Below are 26972 nucleotides of genomic sequence, written 5' to 3' on the forward strand. Positions count from 1 at the left end.
TTCTAGCACAAACATATGTGGTATAGAATACTAAGCTACAAGGTACAGTTCTTACACCGTGTTAAGTATTTCATGTGGCATGTCATTACCATCACCTCTCAGAAAAGGAAATACCTGGTCCAAGACTTCATAAGTGGGGCTGGACTGTCAGATGACAAATGCCCAGAACTCCCACTCAAACCCCAGCAGCACAAAGCCACAATTCTCCAGGCCTCTTGTCAGTGAAATGGAAGATACAGTAAATTCAAAAATATCAAGAACACATTGGCTGTTTTAGTGCAGATATCATTCAACACAAAGTAGGATGTGATAGGGGGCAAATGAGCAGAAAGAGGGGCAGTAAGTAGGTCTTTTAAATTATAAATAATAGCAAGAACTATAGTTCTCAGATGTATTGGGCAATGTTCTAAGCAAAAATAGACTATTAATCTTGCTTTTTTATATTAAGTCTATTTTTCCATCTTAATGATAATTTATTAAGGCAAGTTAAAGAAAATCACACTTCTTTTTCCTTTAACATTCCTTTCAAGAAGTGAGGTTAGTTTGTCTCTGTGACTTTGGATAATGATCAGGAAGTAATAGATGTGGAGTATAAGACTAGCCTGCCCACTTCCCATCTCTGGAAAAAGCTACTATTGGAAGCAGCCACCATGCCTTGAAGGGCCTGTGCTCATGCAGAGGTCTAGATGGAGAGGATCCAAAGCCTGCCGACATTCTGTCTGTCTCTTAAGTGACAGTGACTGATCCCTGGCATGTGAAACGTTCAGCAGTTCCTTGAACTTTGAGCTGTTCGGAGATATAGAGCAAGAACAAAAGACTTCCTACCCCAATCAAGCTTCAGAATCAGGAACAAAACCACCAAGTGCTGCTAGTAGAGGCCACAGAGGTCTAAGGTAGGTAACTACAATGTGCCAACAGAAAACACTATGGAAGTTAAAATATGCTCCTCGCCCACCCAATTACTCGGTGGATCCTGAAGAACACCCACCCTTCAGTTCTACTTCTTCACATATTATCAGTACCAAGAAACTGAGTTCCAGCCTCCGGTCCACCTCAGTCAGTGACTTGGGAATGCCTTCTAGAGTTCAGAAGCCTAACAATGGTCTTCACCAATACGAACATGCAAGGGAAAAATAAAGATTTTTCTTTTTTTGAGTACGTGTGCATCTGTCGTTTATGTGCAGGTGCCCCTAGAGGTCACCTGATGTAGGTACTGAGACCTGAACTTGTGGACTCCAGGAGAGAGACAAATGCTCTTAATCACTGAGCCATCTCTCCAGCACCTTGAAAAAATATTTTCTTAACCAGTATTATGACACAATACTGGAGAAACACACTGAATGTCAGCCCTAAATCTACTCCTTGAAATAAGAGAGTCAGGCACTGCAGAGGAAGATGGAAAAGGGGGGCTGAGTCTCTCAATCAGGCTGTGAGGAGGCAGTAGAAGTGTCGGCCTCTGTGATGACACTGAAGGACACACGCCTGGAAGAGGAGCTGCTGTCCCTCCACCCCAGATATCTCGAGTTTATTCAGGAATGGGAGCCCAGGATCTGCAGAGTTCCTTTTCTTCTGAAACAAATCTAAACATTTGGGGGGAATTGCCTCCAACTTTAAATGCTAGTGACAAAAAAAAAAGCAAGGTGGCATGCAGAGTTCTGCTAGATTCCTACCTCTCTTCCTAAACATTAGCAGCTCTGCCTTCACCCTAAAACCCAGAGTCAAGCAGGAATGACTCTGCTCAGCCTGCCTTCAAGAAGCTCTGACACCAAAGGCAGAGAAATCACTGAAGCTAACTCTATATCATACAACAACAACATTCCATTGTTTTTACAGAGCAAAAAACAAACAATAACAATAAAGTGTCAGGGAAACAGGTAGACTAACTGCAGATATTACAGGCAGGCTAACTACAGATATTCACCTCTAACTCCATTTATCCAAATTCAATTCTCCAGTTTCATCCTCAGCTCTGCAGCAGATCACCTACTGAAGCCTCCCTTCCCCTTTGTTGCTGTCTCTAGAGGAACATACATATCTTACCTTCTAAACTTGTTTCTCGACACCCATCCCATCATCCCAGTCCCCAACTCAAGCAGGCTTTCTCTGAGAACTACCCAGACAAGCTGACAGTTTACAGTGTTTTTTATGGGATTCCTAAAAGTGTAAATAGTGGGTCTCTGTTTCTTTTTTTTTCTTTTAATATTTTATTTATTATACAATCTTCTGTATGCCAGCAGAGGGCACCAGATCTCATTACAGATGGTTGTGAGCCACCATGTGGTTGCTGGGAATTGAACTCAGGTCCTCTGGAAGAACAGCCAGTGCTCTTAACCACGGAGCCATCTCTCCAGCTCCGGGTCTCTGTTTCTTCTGCCTTCTCTTAAGCTCTTTTCCTTCTGTTTGTTTTACACAATTCCAATGTGTTAGTTTTTATTTTATTTTATTTTATTTTGTTATTATACCATAGAAGCCTGTCTATTTTCTAATGAGAGACAGAAAAGGAGTGGATCAAGATGAGAGATGAAATGGGGAGGAGCTGGAAGCAGAGGGAGGAGAAACCGTAATAAGAATATATTATGTAAGAAAAAAATCTATTTTCAATAAAAGGAAAAACAGCATAAGAAAATACAATGGTAGCATACGATACACCAGCTAGCGCACATGTGTGCATGTACATCCATGTCTAATTGGGTATAATGTGCATGTAATTGCAGCTTCTTCCAATTAATTATAATTGCATAAACCAAAGCGTTAAGTATAATCATTTTGATGCATACTATGCAATGTTTCTATGATATATTTATGCATTTGTGGAAGAATATTATTTGTAGCTAGTTATTTACCAATCATGTTTGATGAGCTATATAATAACTTACCCCAGTATGTCAATTTCTCAATATAAAGATGCAATAGCTGGGTGGAGGTGGCACACACCTTTAATCCCAGCACTTGAGAAGCAGAGGCAGGTGGATCTCTGTGAGTTCAAGGCCAGCCTGCTCTACAGAGCGAGTTCCTGGATATCTAGGACTGTTACAAAGAGAAACCCTGTCTCAAAAAGAGAGAGAGAGAGAGAGAGAGAGAGAGAGAGAGAGAGAGAGAGAGAGAGAGAGAGAGAGATGCAATAAAAGAAAAAAGCATTAGATGAGTATACCAGCATGAGCCCTGAGGCTATATGGAGCCAGCAATCACTACAATCCCAATTTGCATCTAAGTATTCACTCCTCAGACCATAAGGTCCCTGCATGTTTTCAAACACAGGAGATTCAACTACAGCAAACACAATTGAATTAAACTGATTTCCTATGGCAAACTGGTGGTTGCAAGGTACCCTCACAATTCTGTGAATAAACTAGATAACAATGAATTGTATCTTCTTAATGGATGAATTTATGTTATGTGAGTCATATTTGAAGTTTAAAAAATGCCATTGAGGGAAAACCTAAAAAAACCCTACTTTCTGAGTCAGCAAGATGGTTAAATCGGTAAAGGTGCTTGCTGTCAAGCCAGATGACCTAAGTTCAATCACTAGGACCCACATGATGGAAAGAGTACTGAGCCTCATAAGTTGTTTGGACTCTCCACACTGGCTACTTTTCCAGAGGATCCAGGTTCAATTCTCAGAACCCACATGGTGGCTAGTAACTGCCTATAACTCCAGCCTCAGGGGATCTAATACCCTCTCCTGGCCTCTGCAGGTACTGCATGGTTGACATACATGTAGGCAAAACCACCATAATCATAAAAATAAATCTTTAAAATAAATACATAAACATAATTTTTTAAAGTACTTTCAGAGACACAACTACTACTATCTCTGGAATTGGGAGTCTCTGACAATATTGATGGCAAAATGGACAGGACCCAGATTCATTAAAGACAAACCTTTAGGCATGCCTGTGACAGTTTTTAGACTAATTAATTTAGATATGAAGTCTGTCCCCCTAAATATGAGCAACAGCATCTCATGGGCTGGGATCCAGACTGAATGAAAAGGAGAAAGTGAGCTAGGCAAACCAGGTATTTCTCTCTGCTTCTGACTGTCATGCTTGCCTGGCCATAACAGACTAAACCCTGAACCATCAGTCAAATCAATAAAATTAACCTTCCTTAAGTGACTTGCATTAGAAACTTGTCACAGCCATGTTGAAGGAACACACACTTGTTCTCCAAAGTTCAGAAGTTGCACATCAAGTACAGTGCACTAATGGGTCAACATATGCATTTTCATGGTTAGTGAGTGACTGGACCTCCAAGCACTTTCCTGGTTGACTTCTTTCATAACGTTGAACATGTGGTGAACAGTTTCACTGACAACACTAAACACTTTCATTTGCTTTTCCATTACCCAATCCCACAAGGGACCTTGAGGGTGCAGATTGTAACTACTCACCTTTGCCATCACTGAGGCCCGTATATGACTTACATCAGCTACTCTACAAACATCTAAATGAACTCAGAGGCAGCTCATACACTAATGAGTGCTGTAGAACTGGCTTTGTGTCCTTGGACTAGGATTAGCCAGGCATGACTAAGAAGAAAACAGACTCACAAGGGCCCCAGAAACCACAGCTGCTGTCTCCCACTGCTCCTTCAGTGAACAGCGGCTTGGGACATAATGATTTTAGAAAGATGTAGGAAGCTGAGGCTGGAGGATTGCAAGTTTGAGCTTAGCCTAGACAATACGGTAAGAGCTTAATTTATATGAAAAAAATCCATTTGTTAATCTGAGTATTTATACAAATACATAAATTAAAGGCATGAAGAAAAATCTTACGAGAACTTTAGAAGCGGGTCCAGGCCCCGTCCGGGAAATTCATTGAGAATCTCCATGGCTGTTACACAGCCAACAGTTGGGATCCCTTCAGTATAATCGCTGCCCAGTAGATAAGCCAAATTGATTAATTTGTTCCGGTCCAATCCTGTATGAATAGCAACAATTCGATTTAATATTTTTTATAAAACTAATATAAGTATTTTTATTATATAAACTGTGTATGATAGACCAACATCCAAAGACATGTTTTATTTAAAAATAGGTTCTTTTGTTAAACATCGTTACACTGAGATTTTAAGTTTTAACCTTCTCATCTTAAATTGTGTATATATGCTGGCCTCTACATTTAGCTATCTAACCTGCCCCCTCTGACCACAGGCACACGCATTCCATTACCAAATGTCTGCAGATCTAGTGCGCTTCTCAGTCTGAACTCATTCCAACTCAACTCTCTCTTCCTCCGCTCCATTCTCCACTGGCCCAGAACCGGGAAGCTAGAAGCACTCCTCCTATATCCCACATCCAGGACACGAACAATACAAGGCTTCAGTTTCTTCACTCTGATGTGTACTGCTATCCTCCTCCTCCCCCATTCCCATTGGCCTCCTTACCTCCCTAGAACATGTATATAAGCAATCTTCTGCCTTGAGGCCTTGCACATAGTTAAATCCCTCTGACGTGATCTTTGTTGACTATCTATTCACAGCTTTGCTGACTATTTCCTTAAGGAGCCTGCCCTAGGCTGCCACAGAGCCTTCCCTAACAACCCCTCTGTCAGGAACATCATGTGCTCTGCCATGGCACGCCCCCCCCCATGGTGCACACCAAATGTCACATTTATGACTTGTAAACATGGCCAACATCTTCTCCTTCCACTAGATCATTTCATTGTCTGCTATTTCCCCACCGTCAAGAATGACTACCATATGAGAGCCACTCAGTGTGCACCTCCCAGCTGAGCGGATAGATGAATAGGTTGTCAACATCAGGAGCAACAGTGGTTCCATTCCCTGCCCTATGAGAGCTCCTCTTTCATTGTCAGGTAACTCAACTAACTGCAAGAAAGACACTAGGATTTTAACTTCTTAAATCTAAGTTTTAAAATGCTATCATCTCTCATTTCAATCCATGCACCAAATTAGTTCCTTCAGAAGAAAACCACATGAGGCGAATCAAGAGGGTAAACTGTGAGAAATGACCACACTCTTGAGTCTTACCTAATTGGTTGTGAAAGTCCACATATTGGTAGTACTCTACGAACTTGTTTTTGTTAAAAAAATTCTTATAGACATGCCGGGCCCCAAAAAGCCAGATATCACTATCATCAGTGATAGTCCCAGAAGTCTGATCAGTAAGGTCCAGGATGGCACATTGCGCCTCTGCCTCCATGGGAGCCTGGATATAGGGAATGCCAAACAGGCGCAGGAGTTCCTGTTGTGAGAGAAACCACAAGGTCAAAATGTACTGTTGACCTTGATCACAAGAATGTGTGTGACACTATCACACAGCCCTTCTGACACTAAGGACAATTCTACAGAAGCCAAACTAAAGTCATACTCACTTGACTTTCCAGAAACATCTGGCCTGTTACAGAGGCAGCGATCCGTTCTTGCTGCTGTTTTTGAGCTTCCAGTGAATTTTGTTCTGCTAAGAGGTTACTCTCCAGGCTGTCTAGTTCCTCCTAAAAAACACGCTCCCATTCACAGATCATTACAGTCATGATCCAATTATGTTCATTTGTTCCAACAACAATAAAAAGCTGCATTTCCTCTGGCTGAAAGGATCAATAAGCTGTTTCTCTTTACAGTGTTTTCCTCTGGGGATTTCTAGGCAAGCGTGTCCCTTTCAGTTACTTCATTACATCATATGAGAAACCTGTCTACTCCAGGAACAACTTACATTTCAAAAGGGAACTATGATTAACAAGAAGAGGATTTGAAAACAACTAGTAAATATTTATCCAGCATCTCTAAAGTCTCAAAAGCCACAGGCTTGGCTTCCTTGGTACTAAGATAAACATGGTATTACATTATTACCAGATTAATATCTAGCCATTCATTAGGCGAGTCCTCAGCATCTCTGTCAGCTTTGTTGTATTCTTCCTTGGCCAAGTCTTCACTGTCAAAGCTGTCCTGTAGGAGGTGTTCTGTATCCCTGGGGGTTTCTTCCACCAGTGTTCCTCTTGGTTCCTCTTCATCTTGTTCAGAGGGAGGTTTAGAAGCCTCCGATGAATCTGTTTGAAGTTCACCATCACTGATCATACTCTGCACCTCAATGAAACTTCCTGTCCAAAAAACAATGATGTCACTTCATCTACAATGAGAACATCAGAGTCACTCTGAAGTCATCAAAACTTTCTGAACAGCCCTGAAAAATGTCAGACTCCAAAGAAAGGCTTTAACTATAACTTCAAACATGCAATTAACTTGTTATTCTTAAACACACTGCAATACATAGCCCAAATAGCACTTCCAAAAAAGCTTCTTCAATTAGACAAACTGATCTACTAAGCTTTAGGTCACTGAAAGTGGGAACCAAATTCTCAAAGACTTGCATATTAGCTATGTAAAACTATATTCCATTAACTAATGCTGTTTTTAAAACTCAGAAAGGAAGCCAGGGAAGCTCATCTGGATTTGCAGGCAGCAGGAAGAGAGAATGACAGTGGGTCTGGCTTGAACTACTGAAACCTCAAAGCCCAACTCCAGTGGCACACTTCCTCCAGCAAGACTACACCTACTGACAAGGCCACACCTCCTAGCAGTGCCACTCATATGAGACTATAGGGAGCTACCATAATCATCCAGACAAAAACTAAACAAAGGTATGTTGGAGTTAATAAATGTTATAAACCAAATGGACATAACAGATATTTATAGAAAACTTAACCCAAACACAAAATAATACACATTCTTCCTAGCATCTCATGGAACGTTCTCCAAATTTGACCACATACTCAGACACTAAGCAAGTCTCAACAGACACACACACACACACACACACACACACACACACACACACACACACAAAACCCTGAAATAACTCCCTGCATCCAGTTAGACCACCATGGATTAAAGTACGATATGAACAACAGAAACAACAGAAAGCTTACAAACTTAGGGAAACTGAATGACTCTCTACTGAATAAAAAATGGGCCAAGACAGACATAAAGAAAGAAATTAAAGACTTTCTAGGATCCAATGATTTTCACTTCAAATACACAGTATACCCAAACTTAGGGAATGGAATGAAAGTGGTGCTAAGAGGAAAGTTCATAGTGCTAAGTTCCTACCAAGAAGCAAACCAAACCCTGAGGATAACCTCATCCTGGAAACTTAACAGCACACCTTGCAAGAGTTACAGTTTCTGAGGGAAAGGTATCCTGATTGTCAGAAAGCAGGTGGATTATACCTGCAAGTGTTACAGCTCAAGAGGGAACCATGCTGACTTGTTGGGAAGTCAGATTATACATACAGCTGTGAAAGGAGGGTATCCTGACTTGTTGGGAAGTCAGGCTATACCTAAAGCTGGAGTCCCAAAGCTCATATTCCTTCAAAATTAGCCTATCATAACAATATCTCAGTACCCTGTACCAACTTCTGTCTTAGTTAGGATTTCTACTGCTATGAAGAGATACCATGTCCATGGCAGCTCTTATAAAGGGAAACATTTAACTGGGGTTGCTTACAGTTCAGAGATTCAGTTCATTATCATCATGGCAGGACACTGCAACATGCAGGCAGACATGGTGATAGAGGAGGAACTGAGAGTCCCACATCTTGATCTGCAACAGGAAATTAACTGAACTAGGTATAGTTTGAGCAGAGAAGACCTCAAAGCCCACCCCTACAATGACACTACCTCCAACAAGTTCACACCTATTTCAACAAGGCCACACCTGCTTCAACAAGGCCATACCTCCTAATAGTGTCACTCCCTATGATCTTATGGGGGCCAATGACATTCAAACTACCACAGGTACCACATGAAAAACTTCTGTAAGGCAAAGAACACTGTCATTCTGTCAAAGCGGCAGCCTACAGAATAAGAAAAGACTGTTACTAACCCCACATCTATTAGAGGGCTAATACTCAAAATACATAAAGAGCTCAAGACACTAGATATAAAAGAAAAAAACAACAACAAATAATTTTAACTTTAAAATTGTGTACACTGTGGTGATACGTTGTTTATGATCAAATAAAACCACTGGGGATCAAAATGCAATGCTAACCTCAGCCATAAAGCCAGGCAGTGGTGGTACACACCAGCAGCCATACTAGCTAGCCATAGAGGGCAGGCAGGTGGTGCACAGCTTTAATCCCAGAACTCCAGAGACAGAGACAAGCAGATGGATCTCTGTGCATTCAAGGCAATCCGGGGCTACACAAGAGTGAATCAGACTAAAAGAATAACAGAGCTCACGCCTTTAATCCCAGCACTAGGAAGGTATAAAAGGAAGAAGTAAAGGGTCTCATGTGAGATTTAGTTTCCAGACAGGGAGAGCATTGCCTCTGAGGAGTCGTGGAGAGCATAGCAGTCTGAGGATTTGTGGAGACAGATCACCCATTTTGGTCTGAGGTAGAGGTAAGAGCTATTGACTTGGCTGTTTGTTCTCTGATCTTCAGCTTGCAGCTTGAACCCCAATATTTGTCACTGGGTTTTTAATTATCATGTTATACTCCTCAAATTGTTCCACACAGCAGAAACAGAAGGGAACACTGCTAAACTCTTTTTATGAAGCTACAGTTACACAAAGATGCAACAAAGAAAGGGAACTACAGACCAATCTCCATCATGAACACTGATGAAAAATATTCAATGATATACTGGCAAACTGAATCCAAAACATATAAAAAAATTATACATCATGATCAAGTAGGCTTCATTCCAGAGATGGTTCAACATATGAAAAATCTGTCAATGTAATCCACCATATAAACAAACTGAAAGAAAAAAACCACATGATCATCTCACTAGATCCTGAAAGAGCCTTCAACAAAATTCAACATCCCTTCATGATAAAGGTCTTGGAGAGAATAGGGATATAAGGAACATACTAAACATAATAAAGGCAATATATAGCAAGCCAACAGACGTCAAACTAAATGGAAAGAAATTCAAAGTGATTCCACTAAAATCAGGAACAAGCCAGTGCTGTCCATGCTCTCCATATCTATTCAAACATATATCTATTCAAAGTTCTAGCTAGAGCAGTAAGACAACAAAAGGAGATCAAGGGGATACAAATTGGGAAAGTAAGAAGTCAAGCTTTCACTATTTACAGATGATATGATAGTATACATAAGAGTCCCAAAAGTTCTACCAAGGAATTCCTACAGCCAAGTATGTGGTGGGATACAAGATTAAATTAAAAAAATCATTAGCCTTCCTATATACAAATGATAAATGGGCCAAGGAAAAAAATCAGAGAAACATCACCCTTTACAACAGCCACAAATAGCATATCTTGGAGTAACTCTAAACAAACAAGTGAAAGATTTGTAAGACAAGAACTTTTAAGTCTTTGAAGAAAGAAATTGAAGAAGATAAAAGAAAATGGAAAAATCCCCAATGTTCTTGGATAGGTATGATCATCAGTGTAGTAAAAATGGCAATCTTACCAAAAGCATCCTACACATTCAATGCAATCCCCATCAAAAAACCAACACAATTGTTCACAGACCTTGAAAGAACAATATTCAACTACATATGGGAAAACAAAAAACCCAGAATAGATAAAACAATCCTGTACAATAAAGCAAATTCCAGAGGTATCAACATCCCCAACTTCAAGCTCTACTATAGAGCTAAAGTAATAAAAAATCTTGGTATTAGCATAAAAACAGACTCATGAACCAATGGAATCAAAGGGAAGACCCCAACATTGATCCACATACCTATGAACACCTGATATTTTGACAAAGAAGCCAAAATTGTACACTGAAAAAAGGAAAGCATCTTCAACAAATGGCACTGGCATAACTGAATGTCAACAAGTACGAGAATGCAAACAGATCCATATACATTACCATGCACAACACTCAAGTCCAAGAGGATCAAAGACCTGAACACAAATCCTGTTACACTGAACCTGATAGAAGAGAAAGTGGGAAGTAGCCTTGAATGCATTAGCATGGGACTACTTAAATATAACACCACAGCACAGACACTGAGAGCAATAATTAATAAATGGGACCTTCTGAAACTGAAAAACTTCTATAAGGATACAGTAAATAAGACAAAACGGCAGCCTATAGAATGGGAAGATATCTTCACCAACCCCACATCTAACAGAGGGTTGGTCTCCAAAATATATAAAGAACTCAATAAACTAGACATCAAAATACCAAATAATCCAATTTTTAAAATGGGATACAGATCTAAACAGAGAATTCTCAACAGAAAAAGCTCAATTGGCCAAAATACACTTAAGGAATTGCTCAACATTCTTAGTCATCAGGGAAATGCAAATCAAAATGACTTTGAGATACCATTTTACACCTGTCAGAATGGCTAAGATCAAAAACACCGAGGACAGTTTATTTTGGAGAGGACTCCTCCACTGCTGGTGGGAGTGCATACTTGTACAGCTAATTTGGGAATCAAAATGGCAGTTTCTCAGAAAATTGGGAACCAATTTACCTCAAGACCCAGCAATTCCACTCTTGGGCATATACCCAAAGGATGCTCAATCATACCACAAGGACGCTTGCTCTACTATGTTCATAACAGTATTATTCACAATAGACAGAACCAGAAACAACCTAGATGTCCCTCAACTGAAGAAAGGATGAAGAAAATGTGATACATTTACACAATGGAGTACTACTCAGCTGTAAAAAACAAAAACAACATGAAATTTGCAGGCAAATGGATGGAACTAGAAAAAAACCCTGGTGAGGTAACCCAGACCCAGAAAGATAAATATAGTAGGTACTCACTCATTAAGTGGATATTAGATATAAAGCAAAAGATAACCAAGCCACAATCCACAACCCAAGAAGCTAAGTAAAAAGGAGGACCCTAAGAAGGATGCATGGACCACCCTAGGAAGCAGAAATAGATAAGTTATCCTGGGTAAACTGGGACAGGGAAGGGGTAGAGAGGAGGGGATGGGGGATGAGAACATTAGGTAATGGGAATGTCAAGTTGGGGGAGGAATGGAGAGGGAAAGCAATGAAAGTTATACCTTGATAGAGGGAGTCATTATGGGGTTAGGGAGAAACCTGGTGCTAGGGAAATTCCCAGAAATCCACAAGTAAGATCCCAGCTAAGACCCCTAGCAATAGTGAAGAGTGTGCCTGAACTGGCCTACCCCTGTAATCAGATTGGTGACTACCATAATTGTCATCGTAGACTCTTTATCTAGTAACTTATGGAAGCATATGCAGAGATCCACAGTCAAGCACTAGACCAAGCTCCTGGAGCCCAGTCAAAGAGAGGAAGAAGGGATTATATGACCAAGGGGGGGTCAAGATCATGATAGGCAAACCAACAGAGACCGCTGACACGAGCTAATGGGAGCTCACGGACTCTGGACTGACAGCTGGGGAACCTGAACAGGACCGAGCTAGGCCCTCTGAATGTGGGTGACAGCTGTATGGCTTGATCTATTTGTGGGGCCCCTGGCAGTGGGACCAGGATTTATCCCTGGTGCATGAGCTGACTTTTTTGGAGCCCATTCCCTATGAAGAAGCGTCTTGCTCAGCCTTGATACAGGGATAAGGGCTTAGTCCTACCTCAACTTGATATGCCATGTTTTGTTGACTCCCCATGGAGTCAACCCTCTCTGAGGAGTGAATGGGAACTGAGGTCAGGGGTGGGGGTAGGGAGGCAGAGGTTAAGGGGAGGGAAGGGGAACTGTGGTTGGTGTGTAAAATGAAAATTAAAAAATCCAACAACAAAAAGAAATCTGACCAGTGAACAGGACCAAAATTATGTGTAAACATATATGCACATAGTTATCTTCATTACTTGAAGTGTGGCTAATAAAGTCATTTCAAATACTAAATTAGCAAATGCATGTTTCCCTCACACATATATGCATGTATGCACAAGTGTGTATGCATGTATATACATTCTTTCATTATGTAAGAAATGATGTTCAGAGTGCTATGTGACTTGCCTGAGGGTACCCTCCTATGGGTACCAGAATGGGGAGGCTCCTCAGCTGGAGATTCCTGCTTGAGGTTCCTGCTCTAGACTGCATTACCTGGCCAATGGTCCCTGGTTATCTCTGTGGGTACACTGAAACCAGGCAGAACATCTCCCTGACACATGCCCATAAAAAAAAAATCAAAATGCCTTTTATTCTGGAGTCAAATTTTAACAAGTAGGTGACTGCACAAAAAAATAAGCTACATAAACAATGAGGATCTGATGGGGGAAGTCCGAACCAGGCGGGCGGGAAGGCTCCTCTCAAGGAAAGCTTCTCTTAACTAAATGGTGATCAGGAGCGGGATGATGAATTTCCACGTAGAATGACAAAAGCTTTAAAGGAATTTTAGGAACAGAGAGAAGCACAGATTTTTGATAGTAGCATTTTTCTCAGGTGGGCTCTGTTTAGCTAGCCACAAGCCAAGATTCACGTGGCTCGCTTACCAGAGTCTTCCTGACTCGGCATAAAAAGAAAAAAAAAAACAGCAAGGTTCTTTTAAGAGGCTTTGCTAACGATTTACATGTTGCACGTACAGCTGGAAGTGGCGGTGACATCTCCAAGCCGGCAGCTGGAGTCAGGCTTACACCCGCCATCTTGAAAAACCGGCAGTTTAAACTGCCGCAGTTTTACAGATAAGACACGTGGCCAGAAAAACGTAAAGATTTACAGTAAAGTCAGACTTGGATGAACAAAACCTCTAAAGGTTTACAGTGTGTTTAAAAATATACGTGAGATTGAGAGAGAAAATGAAATGGCAAAGTGGTAAATAAATACAAAAGCCAGCGTTGTGGTGGCGCACGCCGGTAGGATTTACTCCAGAGGCAGAGGCAGGTAGATTTCCAAAGAGAAACCCTGTCTCAGAGAAAAATAAATAAAAGTAAAATAAATAAAGTAATAATAGATAAATAAATAAGCCACGTAAAGATGGAAAATACACAGAGAGTCTGGATACTGTATGCAATTGTAAAACTGTAAAAATTTTTCAGTTTTTTGCTTGCTCAGGAAGGAACTGCTACTAAAGTACACTTGATTATAAATGCTGCTAAATTAATCCAACTTCTATCTTTTGAAAATGCCTTGACTTCAGAATTTAAGTATAAGGATATGTTACTCGGAAAAGGAGTTTTAATTTATGTTTCCACAGAACATAAAAAGCTGAGGATTCCTTCCAGGCTTCTGTGGTTTGATGAACCAAGACCCCCGGAAGCAGTGGGCCAGGCGTTTCAACAATTGAGACAGCTAAGATGATGGAGCTTTACAGACCATGAAAACAAGGACTTATACAGGTTTCTGAATTTTGTCATGATCCCCATGGTGTGAAAAGCGCCCCCTTCCAGCACGAAGCAGTTTGGAATGAGCGACGTCCTAATTGCCATCTTGTTTATAAACCTTTGTTTTCATTTAAATGGGTTGTTTATAATTGGCTAATGATCACAGCCAATCTTTTTTAATGGTAAAAAAGGGAATTATGGTATGGGTATTGTTTTTCATTTATTGATACAAATTCAAGGTCAATTTTGTGACATGTATATTTCTCCTCTTGATTAAGTATTGTGCGTATACTGATCTTTTAAAAAGTAATGCATAATTAAATACAGGCTATAGATAGTTACTTATAAGAGTCAGATCTTATTGTTAGGTAAGTTAGGTTTTCTAGATATATAGAGATGTATTTGAGATAGATATACAATCTTCAAACCTTTCAAAGACCTTCAGAAAATGGCATTTAAAATGGTCTAGGGTTTTTCTTGACAATGAGAAATGTCTGCTCCTGGCAGCACCAATTACGTCTGAGAGGAAGATGGGCATCGAAGAAACTTGGTATGGAGTTTACTTTCAACATGACAAGATTAGCCATTTGGGCAAGAAACTGCTCTTGCCTAGACTGTTTGACTGTTGCTGTATAAACTGGACATGCAGGACCCACAGGAAAGTGACTGCTGAACTCAGTCTTACAGGGTTCCTGCTTCATGGAAGAGTCTACCAGACTTTCTGCAGGACACAGAAAAATGACTGACAGACTGCCAATGCAGATGGACAGTTTGAAATTTCCTGCTTTGCTGAGAAGTGTTCCAGACACATTGTGGCCTACGGGCTAAAGATGGATGCCCCAACGTTACAGAGGAACTTCGGGTGACTGTCCAGGCAGTAAGATGTCTCTGTCAATCCTAGTGTTTATATATTATCCTTCTGTGGTCTTTGATGGAGTTGAAGATAGATAGTTATAATTATAGTTTTCCTTAGTTATGATAAAAGATAAGCTACATATAGAACTTTGGACTCACAAGGATGGGATGGATGATATTTTCTTTAAATCTTGCTAAAATAATGTAACTATGTTCTTACTTGATAACTGTTCTGTTATATATAATTTGACTATGTTAAAGTTAAGACCTTTCTTTTTGTTTAAACAGAAAAGAGGAGATGATGGGGGAAGTCCTGTACATTTGTTAATAAAGCACTGCTGGCCAATAGGAATCTAGATAGGTGGGACTAGGAGTCCAGGAGGATTCTGGGAAGGAGAAACACAAGAGAGTTCAAGATGTAGCGCCATGGGGTAGGAGCCCGGAACTATTCTCCGGTAAGAGACATACTTAGATTAACAATTATGGGGTAATTACTTAAGTCAGAGCTAGCCAGTAAGAAACAAGCAAGGCCAACAGCTTCATAATTAATATAGTCTCCTGTGTGTTTATTTGGGGACTACAATGCGGCAGAGCCCAGGCGGCTGGCGGGGGATAAACCAAAGCGGCTAGCAAGAAAAAGCTTCTTATAACAGGGATCACTGACATAAGTACACACACACACACACACACACATACAACCAGCTAGAGAGGAAAGATGTACATGGAGAGAATGCACAGCACTAGAGAGGGAGATATGGAGAAGAAGAGGCAGAAGGAGCAGGGATAACGAGAGACAGAGACTAGAAAACAAATGGGACAAAATACTGAACTCTTAGGTGTGAGTCAGTCAGCAGTCTATGATAGTTTTACAATCTTTTAATTTTTGCATGTCAAAGGAAAATTAGTTTACTTTTCTTTTCTCCAAGCACAATACTCCCTTCCTTTAATAATACCAAGGACATGAGGCTGCCAAGATGTTGCTGTCAAATGCCAACATTTGCTGCTATTGCAGAGGCCCTGCACTAAGTTCCCCGTGCCCAGAGCAGCGCAAAATCGTGTAACTCTAGTTCCAGAAAATCTGCTGTCCTCTTCTGGTCACCATGGGTAATGCATGTATATGTGCACAGACATACATGCAGGCAAAACACCCAAACACATAAAATAAAATTTTAAAGATAGCAAGAACAGCCCAGCAAAGCAGGGCATTCCCATCCCAGCTGTGTGACCCTGAGAAGCTCATTTCTCCTTTCTTCCTGGTTCCTCTGCTGTAAACAGGGCTACACTACAGACATGAAGTCATCCAATCCCATCCCTTTAAAGGAATACCTACCATCAGATTCGCTTTCTTCAGACTCCATTCCCTTTGGTTCCATGGGCTTTGGAACTGAAATCAACTCCCTGGCAGCAGCTTGAGGCATCTCCAGCTGCTGGATGGCTCTCAGGGAATCCCCATGCTCATCAGTCTTTCCTAAGTTACCCATTGCCTCTGAAGGGACATGAACTGTGCTCCGAGCAGGATTTTGCCTACTTTCTGTTTCATCACTTGAAAAACAAGAGGAAACACATTTATTCTCAGGTGGGTAGAGACCTTTCTGCAGCTCAGACTCTTCAGGATGTGTGTCTATCTTCTGATCAGAATGTGTTCTTACTGGAGGTACCAGGGTCAGTTTCCTTTCGCTGAGGAGCCCAGAGCCATCACTGCATGGAAGTTCTGTGCTTGCTGATTGAAGGGAAGTTTGTTTACCTTCAACCTCATAGTCACTGCTTATCTGAGACGCTTCATCCGCCGCATGAGTAAGAGACATTTGTTCTTTTGGAGCATAACCTTCACCAGCTTGATGACAAGCAGTACTCAACCAATGAGCTGAGGCTGTCTGTTTTTCTTCACTCCTGGAGCTGACCACATCCTCCTTTACCACAGTCAAGGTGGGTAAAAGAGGGACTGCGGCAAATGGCAAGGCTCCATCTCTTACGACAACTCCATCACTGTGCTCCTGGTCTGGCACATTTCCAAGCAGTGTGCTCACTGCCAGCTCATCACCCCTGGCACACACTTTCTCATCTTCATCATCACCCAACACTGTCAGCAACGCCCTTCCTGTCGGCTCATCACCCCTATCACACACTTTCCCATCTTCATCATCGTCCAGAGCTCTCTGAATGGCTGCGAGGGTCTGTGGCGATATGGAGCCTGCATCCGCAGTAGCCCACAAGTTCCTCTCCCCAGACTGCCTCCTCTCTCCACTCTCTGGCTCATCTTCTGAGCTACTTCCCAGCATGGCTGCCTGGATAGCCAGTAAAGTTCTTGGAGAAGGAGGTGTGGCCTCTGGCTCTTTCTCTGGCTTCACTTTCTCATGGGATGATGACTTCAGGTCAAATGATGATACGCTGTGCATTTTGCTGGAAGAAGGAGAAGCCTCCGAATCCACATCCATGACTTTCCTAGCTTGAATACCTGAAAGAAATTGAAACATTTCTCACCATGCAATTCACAGTACGACAATGTATTTCTGGGAATCCTGGATCGTAAACATTATGACACATTTTTATCAAATCCATTCTAAAGTAGTTGGCTCTGCAGTAGCAAGTCCATTGTGACTAACTATACTGTTACTTAACCAAGATTTCACTGGCTTTATCATGAATTTCTTTTCCCAGAACACAGACCTACAAATACCCTAGATTCTATTTGGTAATTTAAAATTTTATTTTGCCACACTACACAGCCAAAAGTAAAACAAGTACTTTTATCTATTTCATAAAATATAATGCCATTTTAATTATTTATTTGTTTGTATAAAAAAAAACAAATCCTGGTGTTAGTGCTCACACATGTGAATTTAAATTTATAAAATAATCTATTATACTGCCAGTGAGAACAGAACTCTACCTTATGTAGTTAAAGTGTATAATAAATTTATAAGTAACGGAAGCCACCACATACTGGACACTTTACATTCAAGACCTAACAGAGCCCCACGGAATAAACCTGTATGAGAGATACAAAGTGCTTGTCATGAAAGTGAAGACTCACAGAATTTAGGTCACTTGCTCAAATTAAGTGCCAGAACTGGAAATCAAAGCCATGTCTGCTTCTAAATCCCATGATTTTAACTTCTGTTTTCTCCATCACACCAAGACTGAAGCTCATTTTCTCTCATTTATGAAAGTAGTGCTTCTCCATATGATATGAAAAGGAGGTATACTAGGGCAGAAAGGTTTAACTAGGGAAGGAATTGGAGGAATAGAAGAAAGGTGAAGGTTGTAGGTGAGAAGTGTCAACCAAAACCAAAGACACATGCAAAAGCCATGTGGAAATACACCACTATATAATTTAAAAACAAACAAACAAACACAGTGAGTTTTTTTTTTAATGGAAGTATCCTGTGTGAGTTGAAAATATTGTTCTTAGAAGTCATGGATATTGATCAAAAATCCCAGTGCCATGTCCAAGATATTACCTGTGAGTCTCTGACCAGACAGCCCCAAGAAGCTCCCCAAACAATCTAGGCCATTGCTGTTGCTCTTGGCTCTCCACTGGAACTAGACAGTAAAACCCTACTGCAAATGACACTCTGGACACAGGACACAGAAGCTGGAAGTGAGCTGGAAGCCTTTTGCCTGCTGCCCAGCTTCCACAGAACTGAAAGCTACTAGGCCGGCTGCTGGGAGTAAGGAATTTTCAAGTCTTTCCTGGTGGTAAACCCTGTGTGCTACAATTCTGATCTGGCAAACCAGATGGGCCCATCAGTGCAACAGTGGCAAGCGTCCTCTGGGTCAATCAACATTACTCAACTGGATTTGCTGCCCACTCCACACAAGGAAAGACATGTCTGAGACTGTATACCCAGTCAAAACTCATGGCTAAAGAGGTGATAGGCCCTAGGGGAGAATGTACAGCTGATGTTTTATTAACTGAACATATAGTTCAACTGCTTCCCAAACCCCTACATTTGTACCTCCAAACCAGTGCTGCTGCCAGCATGGACCAGAGACACTCCTCCCCTAAGAGGGTGGCAGTCAATGCAGAGTTCTGGAACAAGCAACTGATGAGTACTCAGCCATAAATGAGACGTCCATATGGCACACACACCAATACCCAGGAAACATCGCAAAAGAGGGGAGAGTGGGGACAGAAAGAACTCAGGAGTCTGAGGATGGAAAGAAACACTACAAGATGCTATGCTCTGGATATGCGATAGCCATCAGAATTATAAGATACAGCAGCTGTGGCTACCTGCATAAGCCCTAACAAGAGCCTGAAGAGCACAGTTCTCTTGATAGAAGTTCTCAGATGCTCTGTCTCTGCTTTGACTGGCACAGAAGAATGTAGCCCATCACGGCAAGGAAGGCATGGGAACAGGAGCAAACTGCATCCCTATCCTGTCTTGCAACTGTCAATGATGGTGCCTGCTACCTTTTATCAAGATGTAGTGTGAGGTGTCTTCAGAGACCACTCTCCTTGACTCCACTTCCTTCAGAAATCCTCCCTCATCTTCGTATTGCCTCTGGATTTGTCCTGAGTGCTGCTGGTTCATTTCCTTTTGGACATTTTCTATGTGCTGGTTTAGGTAGTTTTTCTTAAGCAAGCCTTTCAGCTGGTACTGTGAAAAATCATTAGACTCCTAGGAACAAAATAAACAAAACTTCTGCTTTACATTAACACGGATACCACCACTTACCAACCCATCCCCAGAAGGTATAGTTTCATAGAATAAAAATAAAACTGGAAAACTAAGGGGCGAGGAGTTCCAGTAGTAACTTCCTTTTTTGTTTTTCTTTGTTATTATCGCTGTTGTTTGTTTTTAAGACAGGCTCTCAATAAGTGGCCCAAGCTAGCCTGGAAATCACTATATAGACTAAACTGGCCTTGAAATTGTGGAAATACTCCTGCCTCTACCTCCAAAGAACTGTGATTAGCATACATGGCATTGTAACAACCTTTAAAAAAGATACAATTAAGTAAAAGAAATTATAAAGGATCTTTTTATTTAATCATTCATTCAAAAATCATTTGCTGAGCTAGACTACATGACGGTGGTATGACACAGGATGGTGGCTCAGCAAAACACAAACTTTTAAACACAAGTGAAGTACCTAGCACTATCCTTGGTCCACATACGACATAGAATAAATGTGTATTAATAATCATAATTAACAAGTGCAAGGCATTTCCATTGAGGGCATTCTAAGCACTTTTATATAAACTACCTTGATTTATTCTCACAGACATCCAATGAGACATTTTCCTATCTCTAGTCTACAAATGACAAACTTGAGACTTTAACACCAGATTTACATGGAAGACCTCAGACAGATGACTTACACAACTGACTCTATGATTATCCCTACCACTAGGACATAGCTCTTCTCTTACGAACACTATTTGTGCACAATGGATAAGTCATACCAAGGTTCATCCTGTATTACCTGGAACTTCTCTTTTCATAGAACTATTCTAGCCTTCCAGATCTACCAACACCATGAATGCAAAGAGAAAAATAAAAAACCACTAGGGGCTGTCTTTCTCCTTTTTCCTTCTCACTCCACTCAAATCTTACTTCTACCAGTCATACCCAGAGATTCCTCACAGCCCCCAAAAAACAAGCCTGAAAAATAGATGGAGCCTGGATTGTTTTCCCCTTGAAATAAAAACAAAAAATAAACTTATTTCTTGTACCCCCAAACCTAATAATAACGTTTCTATATACCTTATTCTTTTATCTGCATTAACTACATGGAAAATCAGAAATACAAGATAAATCTTTTTTTTTTCATCTTTCTGGTATCAAAGTAAAAAGCATTTTGAAGTCTATATCAAGTTAAAAAAACAAAAACAAAACAACGACGACGATGACATCAGCTGCTGTAAATCTGCACTCCACCTCAGCACCTGAGGAGAAGTCCTGGGAATAGCAGGTGGTGGCAAAAGGAAGGGAGATGGAACTCACACATCAGGAACTAAACACAGCAGGTGCTCAATGAGAGCATTAAATATTCAACAGCAGCATTCTCAGGACACAACAACACACAACCATGCATGCCACACCTACTTAAGCTTCCTGTGGCTTTGAAGTCACTATACTCAGGCACCCTATTCCCACCATTCACAAAGAAGGAGAGGAACACACACACAACCCCATATCTAGAATTTCATATCAGAAGTATTTTCCCTGTTACTTTTTGTAGGCAATATATGTTGTGGTTTAAAGTAACATCTAAGAACCATAGCATGCTAGGCACTTACTGTGTCAGACACTGAGGCACCTTCTGAGCGAGTAGCCATAATCAGGACAAACATGTTCTGTGCTGAGAGCTAGAATATCATTTACAAGATGCTGAGAACACACAGAGGGAAAGGCCTCGTCTTGGACAGAAAGTCCAGAAGACTTCTCCGGATATACATAAGTTGTAATTAATCAATAAGCAAACTATGCCTCATGGGATGTGAGATATACAAATTCTGGATCCTTGCAACTGGGCTAAAGTGGAGACTTAGAGTCTAACTACCATCTTTCTATTTTTCCTTCTTCGAGTTTCGCTGAGGTTCAGTTCTAAGCACTGGTGAGCTACTGTGCACAGCTGGGTGGTTTACCTCCGGCATTGCTTCAAACAGTGTTCGTCTTCGCTTGGTAAACTCTTTCATGTCAGTCAAGATCTCGTGCTTTACTTCAGGGGGCAGGCTACTGAAATCCTCAGACTCGATATCTATGGCCTGAGGATTATGAAAGAATTCTTCCTGTGGGAAGTAAAATGTTAGCATCATTAAATTTATATTTACCCATTTAGGTCTAGTCATTGCTACACTCACTGTGTTTATATCATAAACACAGCTCTACATCATCTACATGCAGAAGTATACATTTTGCAAAAGGCATCATCACAGTGAACAAACAGGTAAGCCCCTTCATTTGTTCACTCACTCCAAAGCAAATCACTTACCAGGAACATATACACCACCCAGGCCCTGCTCTAAAACTCTGGGTACTGTGATGTGTACATAAGTGCCCAATCTTAGGAGTAGAGTAAGCCATATAAGCATGTAAATAAATAAGCAAGATTACTGTTAGAACATCAACAATCTGATCTGATGAGAGTAATCAGGGAAACAAAAAGGGGGAAAAATCTTATGTGATATATGGAAAAAAGCTATCTGACAGATGTCCTGGGCAGGGATTTTAAAAATACCAAGAACCTGATGGAGTGGGCAGCCTAGACCAAGGAAGAACAAGTGTAAGGGGTCTGAAATGAGGACAAGACCTGTAGATAAGAACCATTCTTACAGTCACATTAGTTTTTGGTTTTTGGTTTTGTTTTTTTAAAGAAAATAATGCCTTAAATAAATTAATTTGGGGGCTGGAGAGATGGCTCAGTGATTAAGAGCACTGGCTGCTCTTCCAGAGAACTTGGGTTCAATTCCCAGCACCCACATGACAGCTTAAGAATGTCTTTAACTCCAGTTCTAGGATCTAAACCCTAACAGGCAAAAACACCAGTGCATATAAAATAAAAATAAGAAAATTTTAAAAACTAAATATTGAAAAAAATTAATTAATTTGTTTAAATCACACAGCCTGTGGACTCTGAAATTCTGACACAAGATCCTTAGTCCTAACCACCACTACCTGCTAATGCCTGATTGCCTGATGTACAGATAATGCAGAGCCTCAGAAAGGTATAAGAACCTGACGTTTTAGCTTAAAAGTCTTCTACCAGATATACTCAAACAATAGACCTCGGGAGCCAAAGAATGTTATCAAGTACCTTAATAAGCTTGAGAAAAATGTTCATTCAAAAAACCTGTATTATGGATGCTAGGGAGATGGCTCAATGATTAAGAGCAATGGCTGCTTTCCCAAGTACCTAGGTTCAATTCCTAGCACCCCACATGATGGTTCACAAACATCTGCTTTAAGGGATCTGATACCATCTTCTGATCTCCAGACTCTGCACACATGTGGTGTACAGACGTATATGCAGGAAAAAGAGAGAAAAACATAAATAAATCTAAAATAAATATATTTTAAAAACCTTAGTCAAAAGTCACAGTGCTTTATACTATAATTCCAACATTTGAAAGACTGAAGCAACTTCACTGTTAAATGACGGCGCCCACTGACACGTATGGGGATAGGTTTACCATATGAGCAGAGTCTTTGTGACACTATTCTTGACATTCTCCCCTTGTAGGCACTGCCCTGAAAACGTAGCCAAGAATGTGGTAGAAAGGAAATTACACAACTTCCAAAGCAAGGTAGCACCATTTCTGCCTAGGATCTCCTTCTGGATGTGTCCCCTTCAAACAGCCCCTGTGCTAGGAAATAGCACAGGCCACATGGGGTCTACATCAATTGGCCTCACTGAAGTCCAGCTAACAGCCAGAGTCAACCAGCAGACACACAAGTGACAGAGCCTATGAAGTGACCCAGCAACACTACAGGGAAGAGTGCAAGAGACAAGCACCTCCTGGTGCTTATCAAACCCAAGAATCATGGCAGAGGATGACAAAAAATGGCCAATTTTATACAACTAATTTATATCGCAAAAGATAACTAGAACATGTGCACAGGTATGAACATACACAAATAAGTGCACACATATATATCTGGCTCAGGGGACAGTCTTAAATACGGCAAAAATGTATAAATTATTAATTAACATAAAGACAGTCTGTTGTTTTTGCATTTATTTATGGCACTGGGGACCGAGTCTAGAGCCTCATGCATACAAAGCAAGCACTTATCAACAAGTTATATTCTTGGCCCCAAGCCAAGCATGTACTACACAAGCATGTATTACTATTTACTTCTTGAGTGGTTAGTTGTTTTTAAAAGAAAATAGATTATTTTGGACACACACAAATGCATAATGAAATGGACATGGTGGTTCACAACTTTTTTAATCCTAGCACTTTGGAGGCAGAGGCAGGCAGAACTCTGTGAGTTCCACACCAGTTAGGTCCAGGACAGCCAGGACTACATAGAGAAACCCTATCTCCAAACCTCCCCCAAAAAAGGCACAAAAAAGAAGTACACAATGCCAGATCCAATATACAAGTGCATAAAATACATGATTAAGTGTGGATTTTACATATACATTTACACATAAATATATACATATATGTGTATAAACATGCTATCAGAAACACAAACAGAGGCAGCTATCTTTACTTCTAATTGAGAACTTTCATAGCCCATCCCACCTCATGAGGACTATTCATTTTCATCATTTCAAATAATGAAGCACAATCTCAATCCCCATGTTATATGAGTACCTGCAGAGCTTGCTTTTGATCCATTCTTGCTTGCCATTGCTTTTCATCTTCCTCTTCTGAACTGCAGTCGAGAAAATACTTTTAACATCCATGATTTTTAACAAACACTTAAAAGCATACTTCTTGAGCTCAAGGTCTATAACAGTGCACAGGATGGGAAGGCTATGACTCCCATAGTCTGGTGGGGGATTCATGCAAGTAAGCAACTGCAACATGAACTCCTAACTCACTCCACAAGGAAAAGGTGATTTTGGTGTGGCCTTGTGGGAGGAGGCAGGTCACAAGAGTCAGGCTTTAAGGCCTCAAATCCTCCCACCATCTCCAGTGCACTCTACCCCATCCACCTAGGGTTCCAGATGTGAGTTCTCAGCTGTTCCTGCTGTCATGCCTTCATTCTGCCATAACAGACTCTAACCCTCGGGAACCATACACCCAATTAAACAGTTTCTCTTACCAGTTGCCTTGGTCATGATGTTTTATCAGAGCAATAGAAAAGTAATTAATATAGACAGACATGGAAGCTTTCCTGAATCTCCTACAATTACATTGGTGGATTTGCTATAAATAAACAAAGGATATAGAGGAAATACATGCAGGAAGTGTTCTAGGTACATGAACTGAGTTCTACAATCATGGGGAAACAAGGAAAGGAAAAGCTGCCCAGGACAGTTTGGAGACCAGAGGATGAGGCTGGAGAAGAGTGAATAAAGGACTGAAAATTTATCCTGAAGAAATGACAAGTTAGGCCAGGCATGGTAAATGTAGGCCAGTAACCCCAGTACTGAGGAGGCTACAGCAGGAAGATCAGAAGTTCAAGGTCAGTCTGAACTACATAGCAAATTCCAGGCCAACTAGGATAGGTTTGGAGACCAGAGAGAGGATGAGGTTGGAGAAGAGTGAATAAAGGACTGAAAATTTATCCTGAAGAAATGACAAGTTAGGCCAGGCATGATAAATGTAGGCCGGTAACCCCAGTACTGAGGAGGCTACAGTAGGAAGATTAGAAGTTCAAGGTCAGTCTGAACTACATAGCAAATTCCAGGCTAACTAGGATAGGTTCTGAGAATCTGTCATTTTAAAAAATGCAGAAGCCCCAGAGGTTTCCCCAACGCTGAGATGACAGGCATTTGCTGCCATATGCCAAGCTCTTTATGCAAGTATGACGAATAGAATTTAAGACCTCGATCAGCCCCTCCAAGACCCCAACCCCAGCGAGTCCAGCTTCAGGTGAGATTGGGTCTCCGGCAGGACCCCCTGCCCGACACCCATCCCCTTGATCTTCCGGGCCGCTCCTGGCATCCAGAAGACCCCCACACACAGGAAAGACATCAGCCCCTCCAAGACCCCAACCCCAGCCAGTCCTGCTTCAGGTGAGATTGGGTCTCCGGCAGGGACCCCCCTCCCCGCCCATCACCCATCCCCTTGATCTTCCAGGCCGCTCCTGGCATCCATAAGACCCGCCCACACAGGAAAGACATCAGCCCCTCCAAGACCCCAACCCCAGCCAGTCCTGCTTCAGGTGAGATTGGGTCTCCGGCAGGACCCCCTGCCCGACACCCATCCCCTTGATCTTCCGGGCCGCTCCTGGCATCCAGAAGACCCGCCCACACAGGAAAGACATCAGCCCTTCCAAGACCCCAACCCCAGCGAGTACAGCTTCAGAAGACCTGCCCACACAGCAAAGACATCAAAAATTCCAAGACCCCAACCCCAGCGAGTACAGCTTCAGGAAAGACATCAGCCCTAACAGGACCCAAACTCCATGTCAGCATCCCCAGCTTCAGCTGCAGGAAGGAAGGAGACCAGTGGAGACGGAAAGACCCCACCAGCACCCACTAGAAGAAGAGATGGGAAGAAGACAAAATAAGAGATCACTCAGCAATAGAAACACCAACATGACCCCACCAGAATCTAGGGATCCAACACCAGCAAGACCCAAAAAGCTCTACATAGACGAAGAAGAGGAGACAGACCTTAAAAATTATTTCACGAAGATGATGAAGACCCTCAAAGAAGAAACAAGGAAACCCCTTAAAGAAATAGAAGAAAAAACAAACAAAAAAATCCATGAAATGGGGGAAAAAATTCAAGAAATAAACAAGTCTCTCAAAGAATCTAAAGAGCACCAAGAAAAAACAAACAAAAAAATTAAGGAAACAACTCAAACAGTTGAAGGATTGAAAGCTGAAATAGAAACGATAAAGAAAACACAGAATGAAGGAATGCTGGAAATAGAAAAGCTGGGTAAACGATCAGGAACTACAGATGCAAGTATCACCAATAGAATACAAGAGATAGAAGAGAGAATCTCAGGTGTTGAAGACTCATTAGAGGATATAGAGTCGTCAACCAAAGAAAATCTCAAAACCAACAAATCCTTAACACAAAATAACCAGGAAATATGGGAAACCGTGAAGAAGCCAACCCCGAGAATAATAGGTATAGAAGAAGGTGAAGAAATACAACTCAAAGGTACAGAAAACATATTCAACAAAATCATAGAAGAAAACTTCCCTAACCTATAGAAAGATATGCCTATGAAAATACAAGAATCTTACAGAACACCAAATAGGCTCGACCAGAAAAAGAAGTCACCTCGCCACATAATAATCAAAACATCAAACCTACAGAGTAAA

At 41.2% G+C, this 26972-nt stretch overlaps 1 protein-coding gene across 1 annotated transcript in view; it reads right to left on the bottom strand.

Moving 5' to 3' along the window:
- The window catches only part of Ercc5 (ERCC excision repair 5, endonuclease), a 44228-nt gene that overhangs the window by 3453 nt on the left and 13803 nt on the right, over positions 1–26972 (bottom strand). The window contains exons 5-12 of the mRNA XM_013111182.3: positions 24337–24397; positions 21658–21801; positions 19480–19687; positions 16393–17517; positions 6811–7058; positions 6336–6455; positions 5992–6205; positions 4775–4919 (exon numbers count right to left, since the gene is read on the bottom strand). Of these exons, the coding sequence (XP_012966636.1) occupies positions 4775–4919; positions 5992–6205; positions 6336–6455; positions 6811–7058; positions 16393–17517; positions 19480–19687; positions 21658–21801; positions 24337–24397 (2265 nt within the window). The remainder of the gene's footprint in view (positions 1–4774; positions 4920–5991; positions 6206–6335; positions 6456–6810; positions 7059–16392; positions 17518–19479; positions 19688–21657; positions 21802–24336; positions 24398–26972) is intronic.

The sequence above is a fragment of the Mesocricetus auratus genome, unplaced genomic scaffold (assembly GCF_017639785.1).
Source record: "Mesocricetus auratus isolate SY011 unplaced genomic scaffold, BCM_Maur_2.0 Super-Scaffold_100010, whole genome shotgun sequence".
Classification (NCBI taxonomy): Eukaryota; Metazoa; Chordata; class Mammalia; order Rodentia; family Cricetidae; genus Mesocricetus; species Mesocricetus auratus.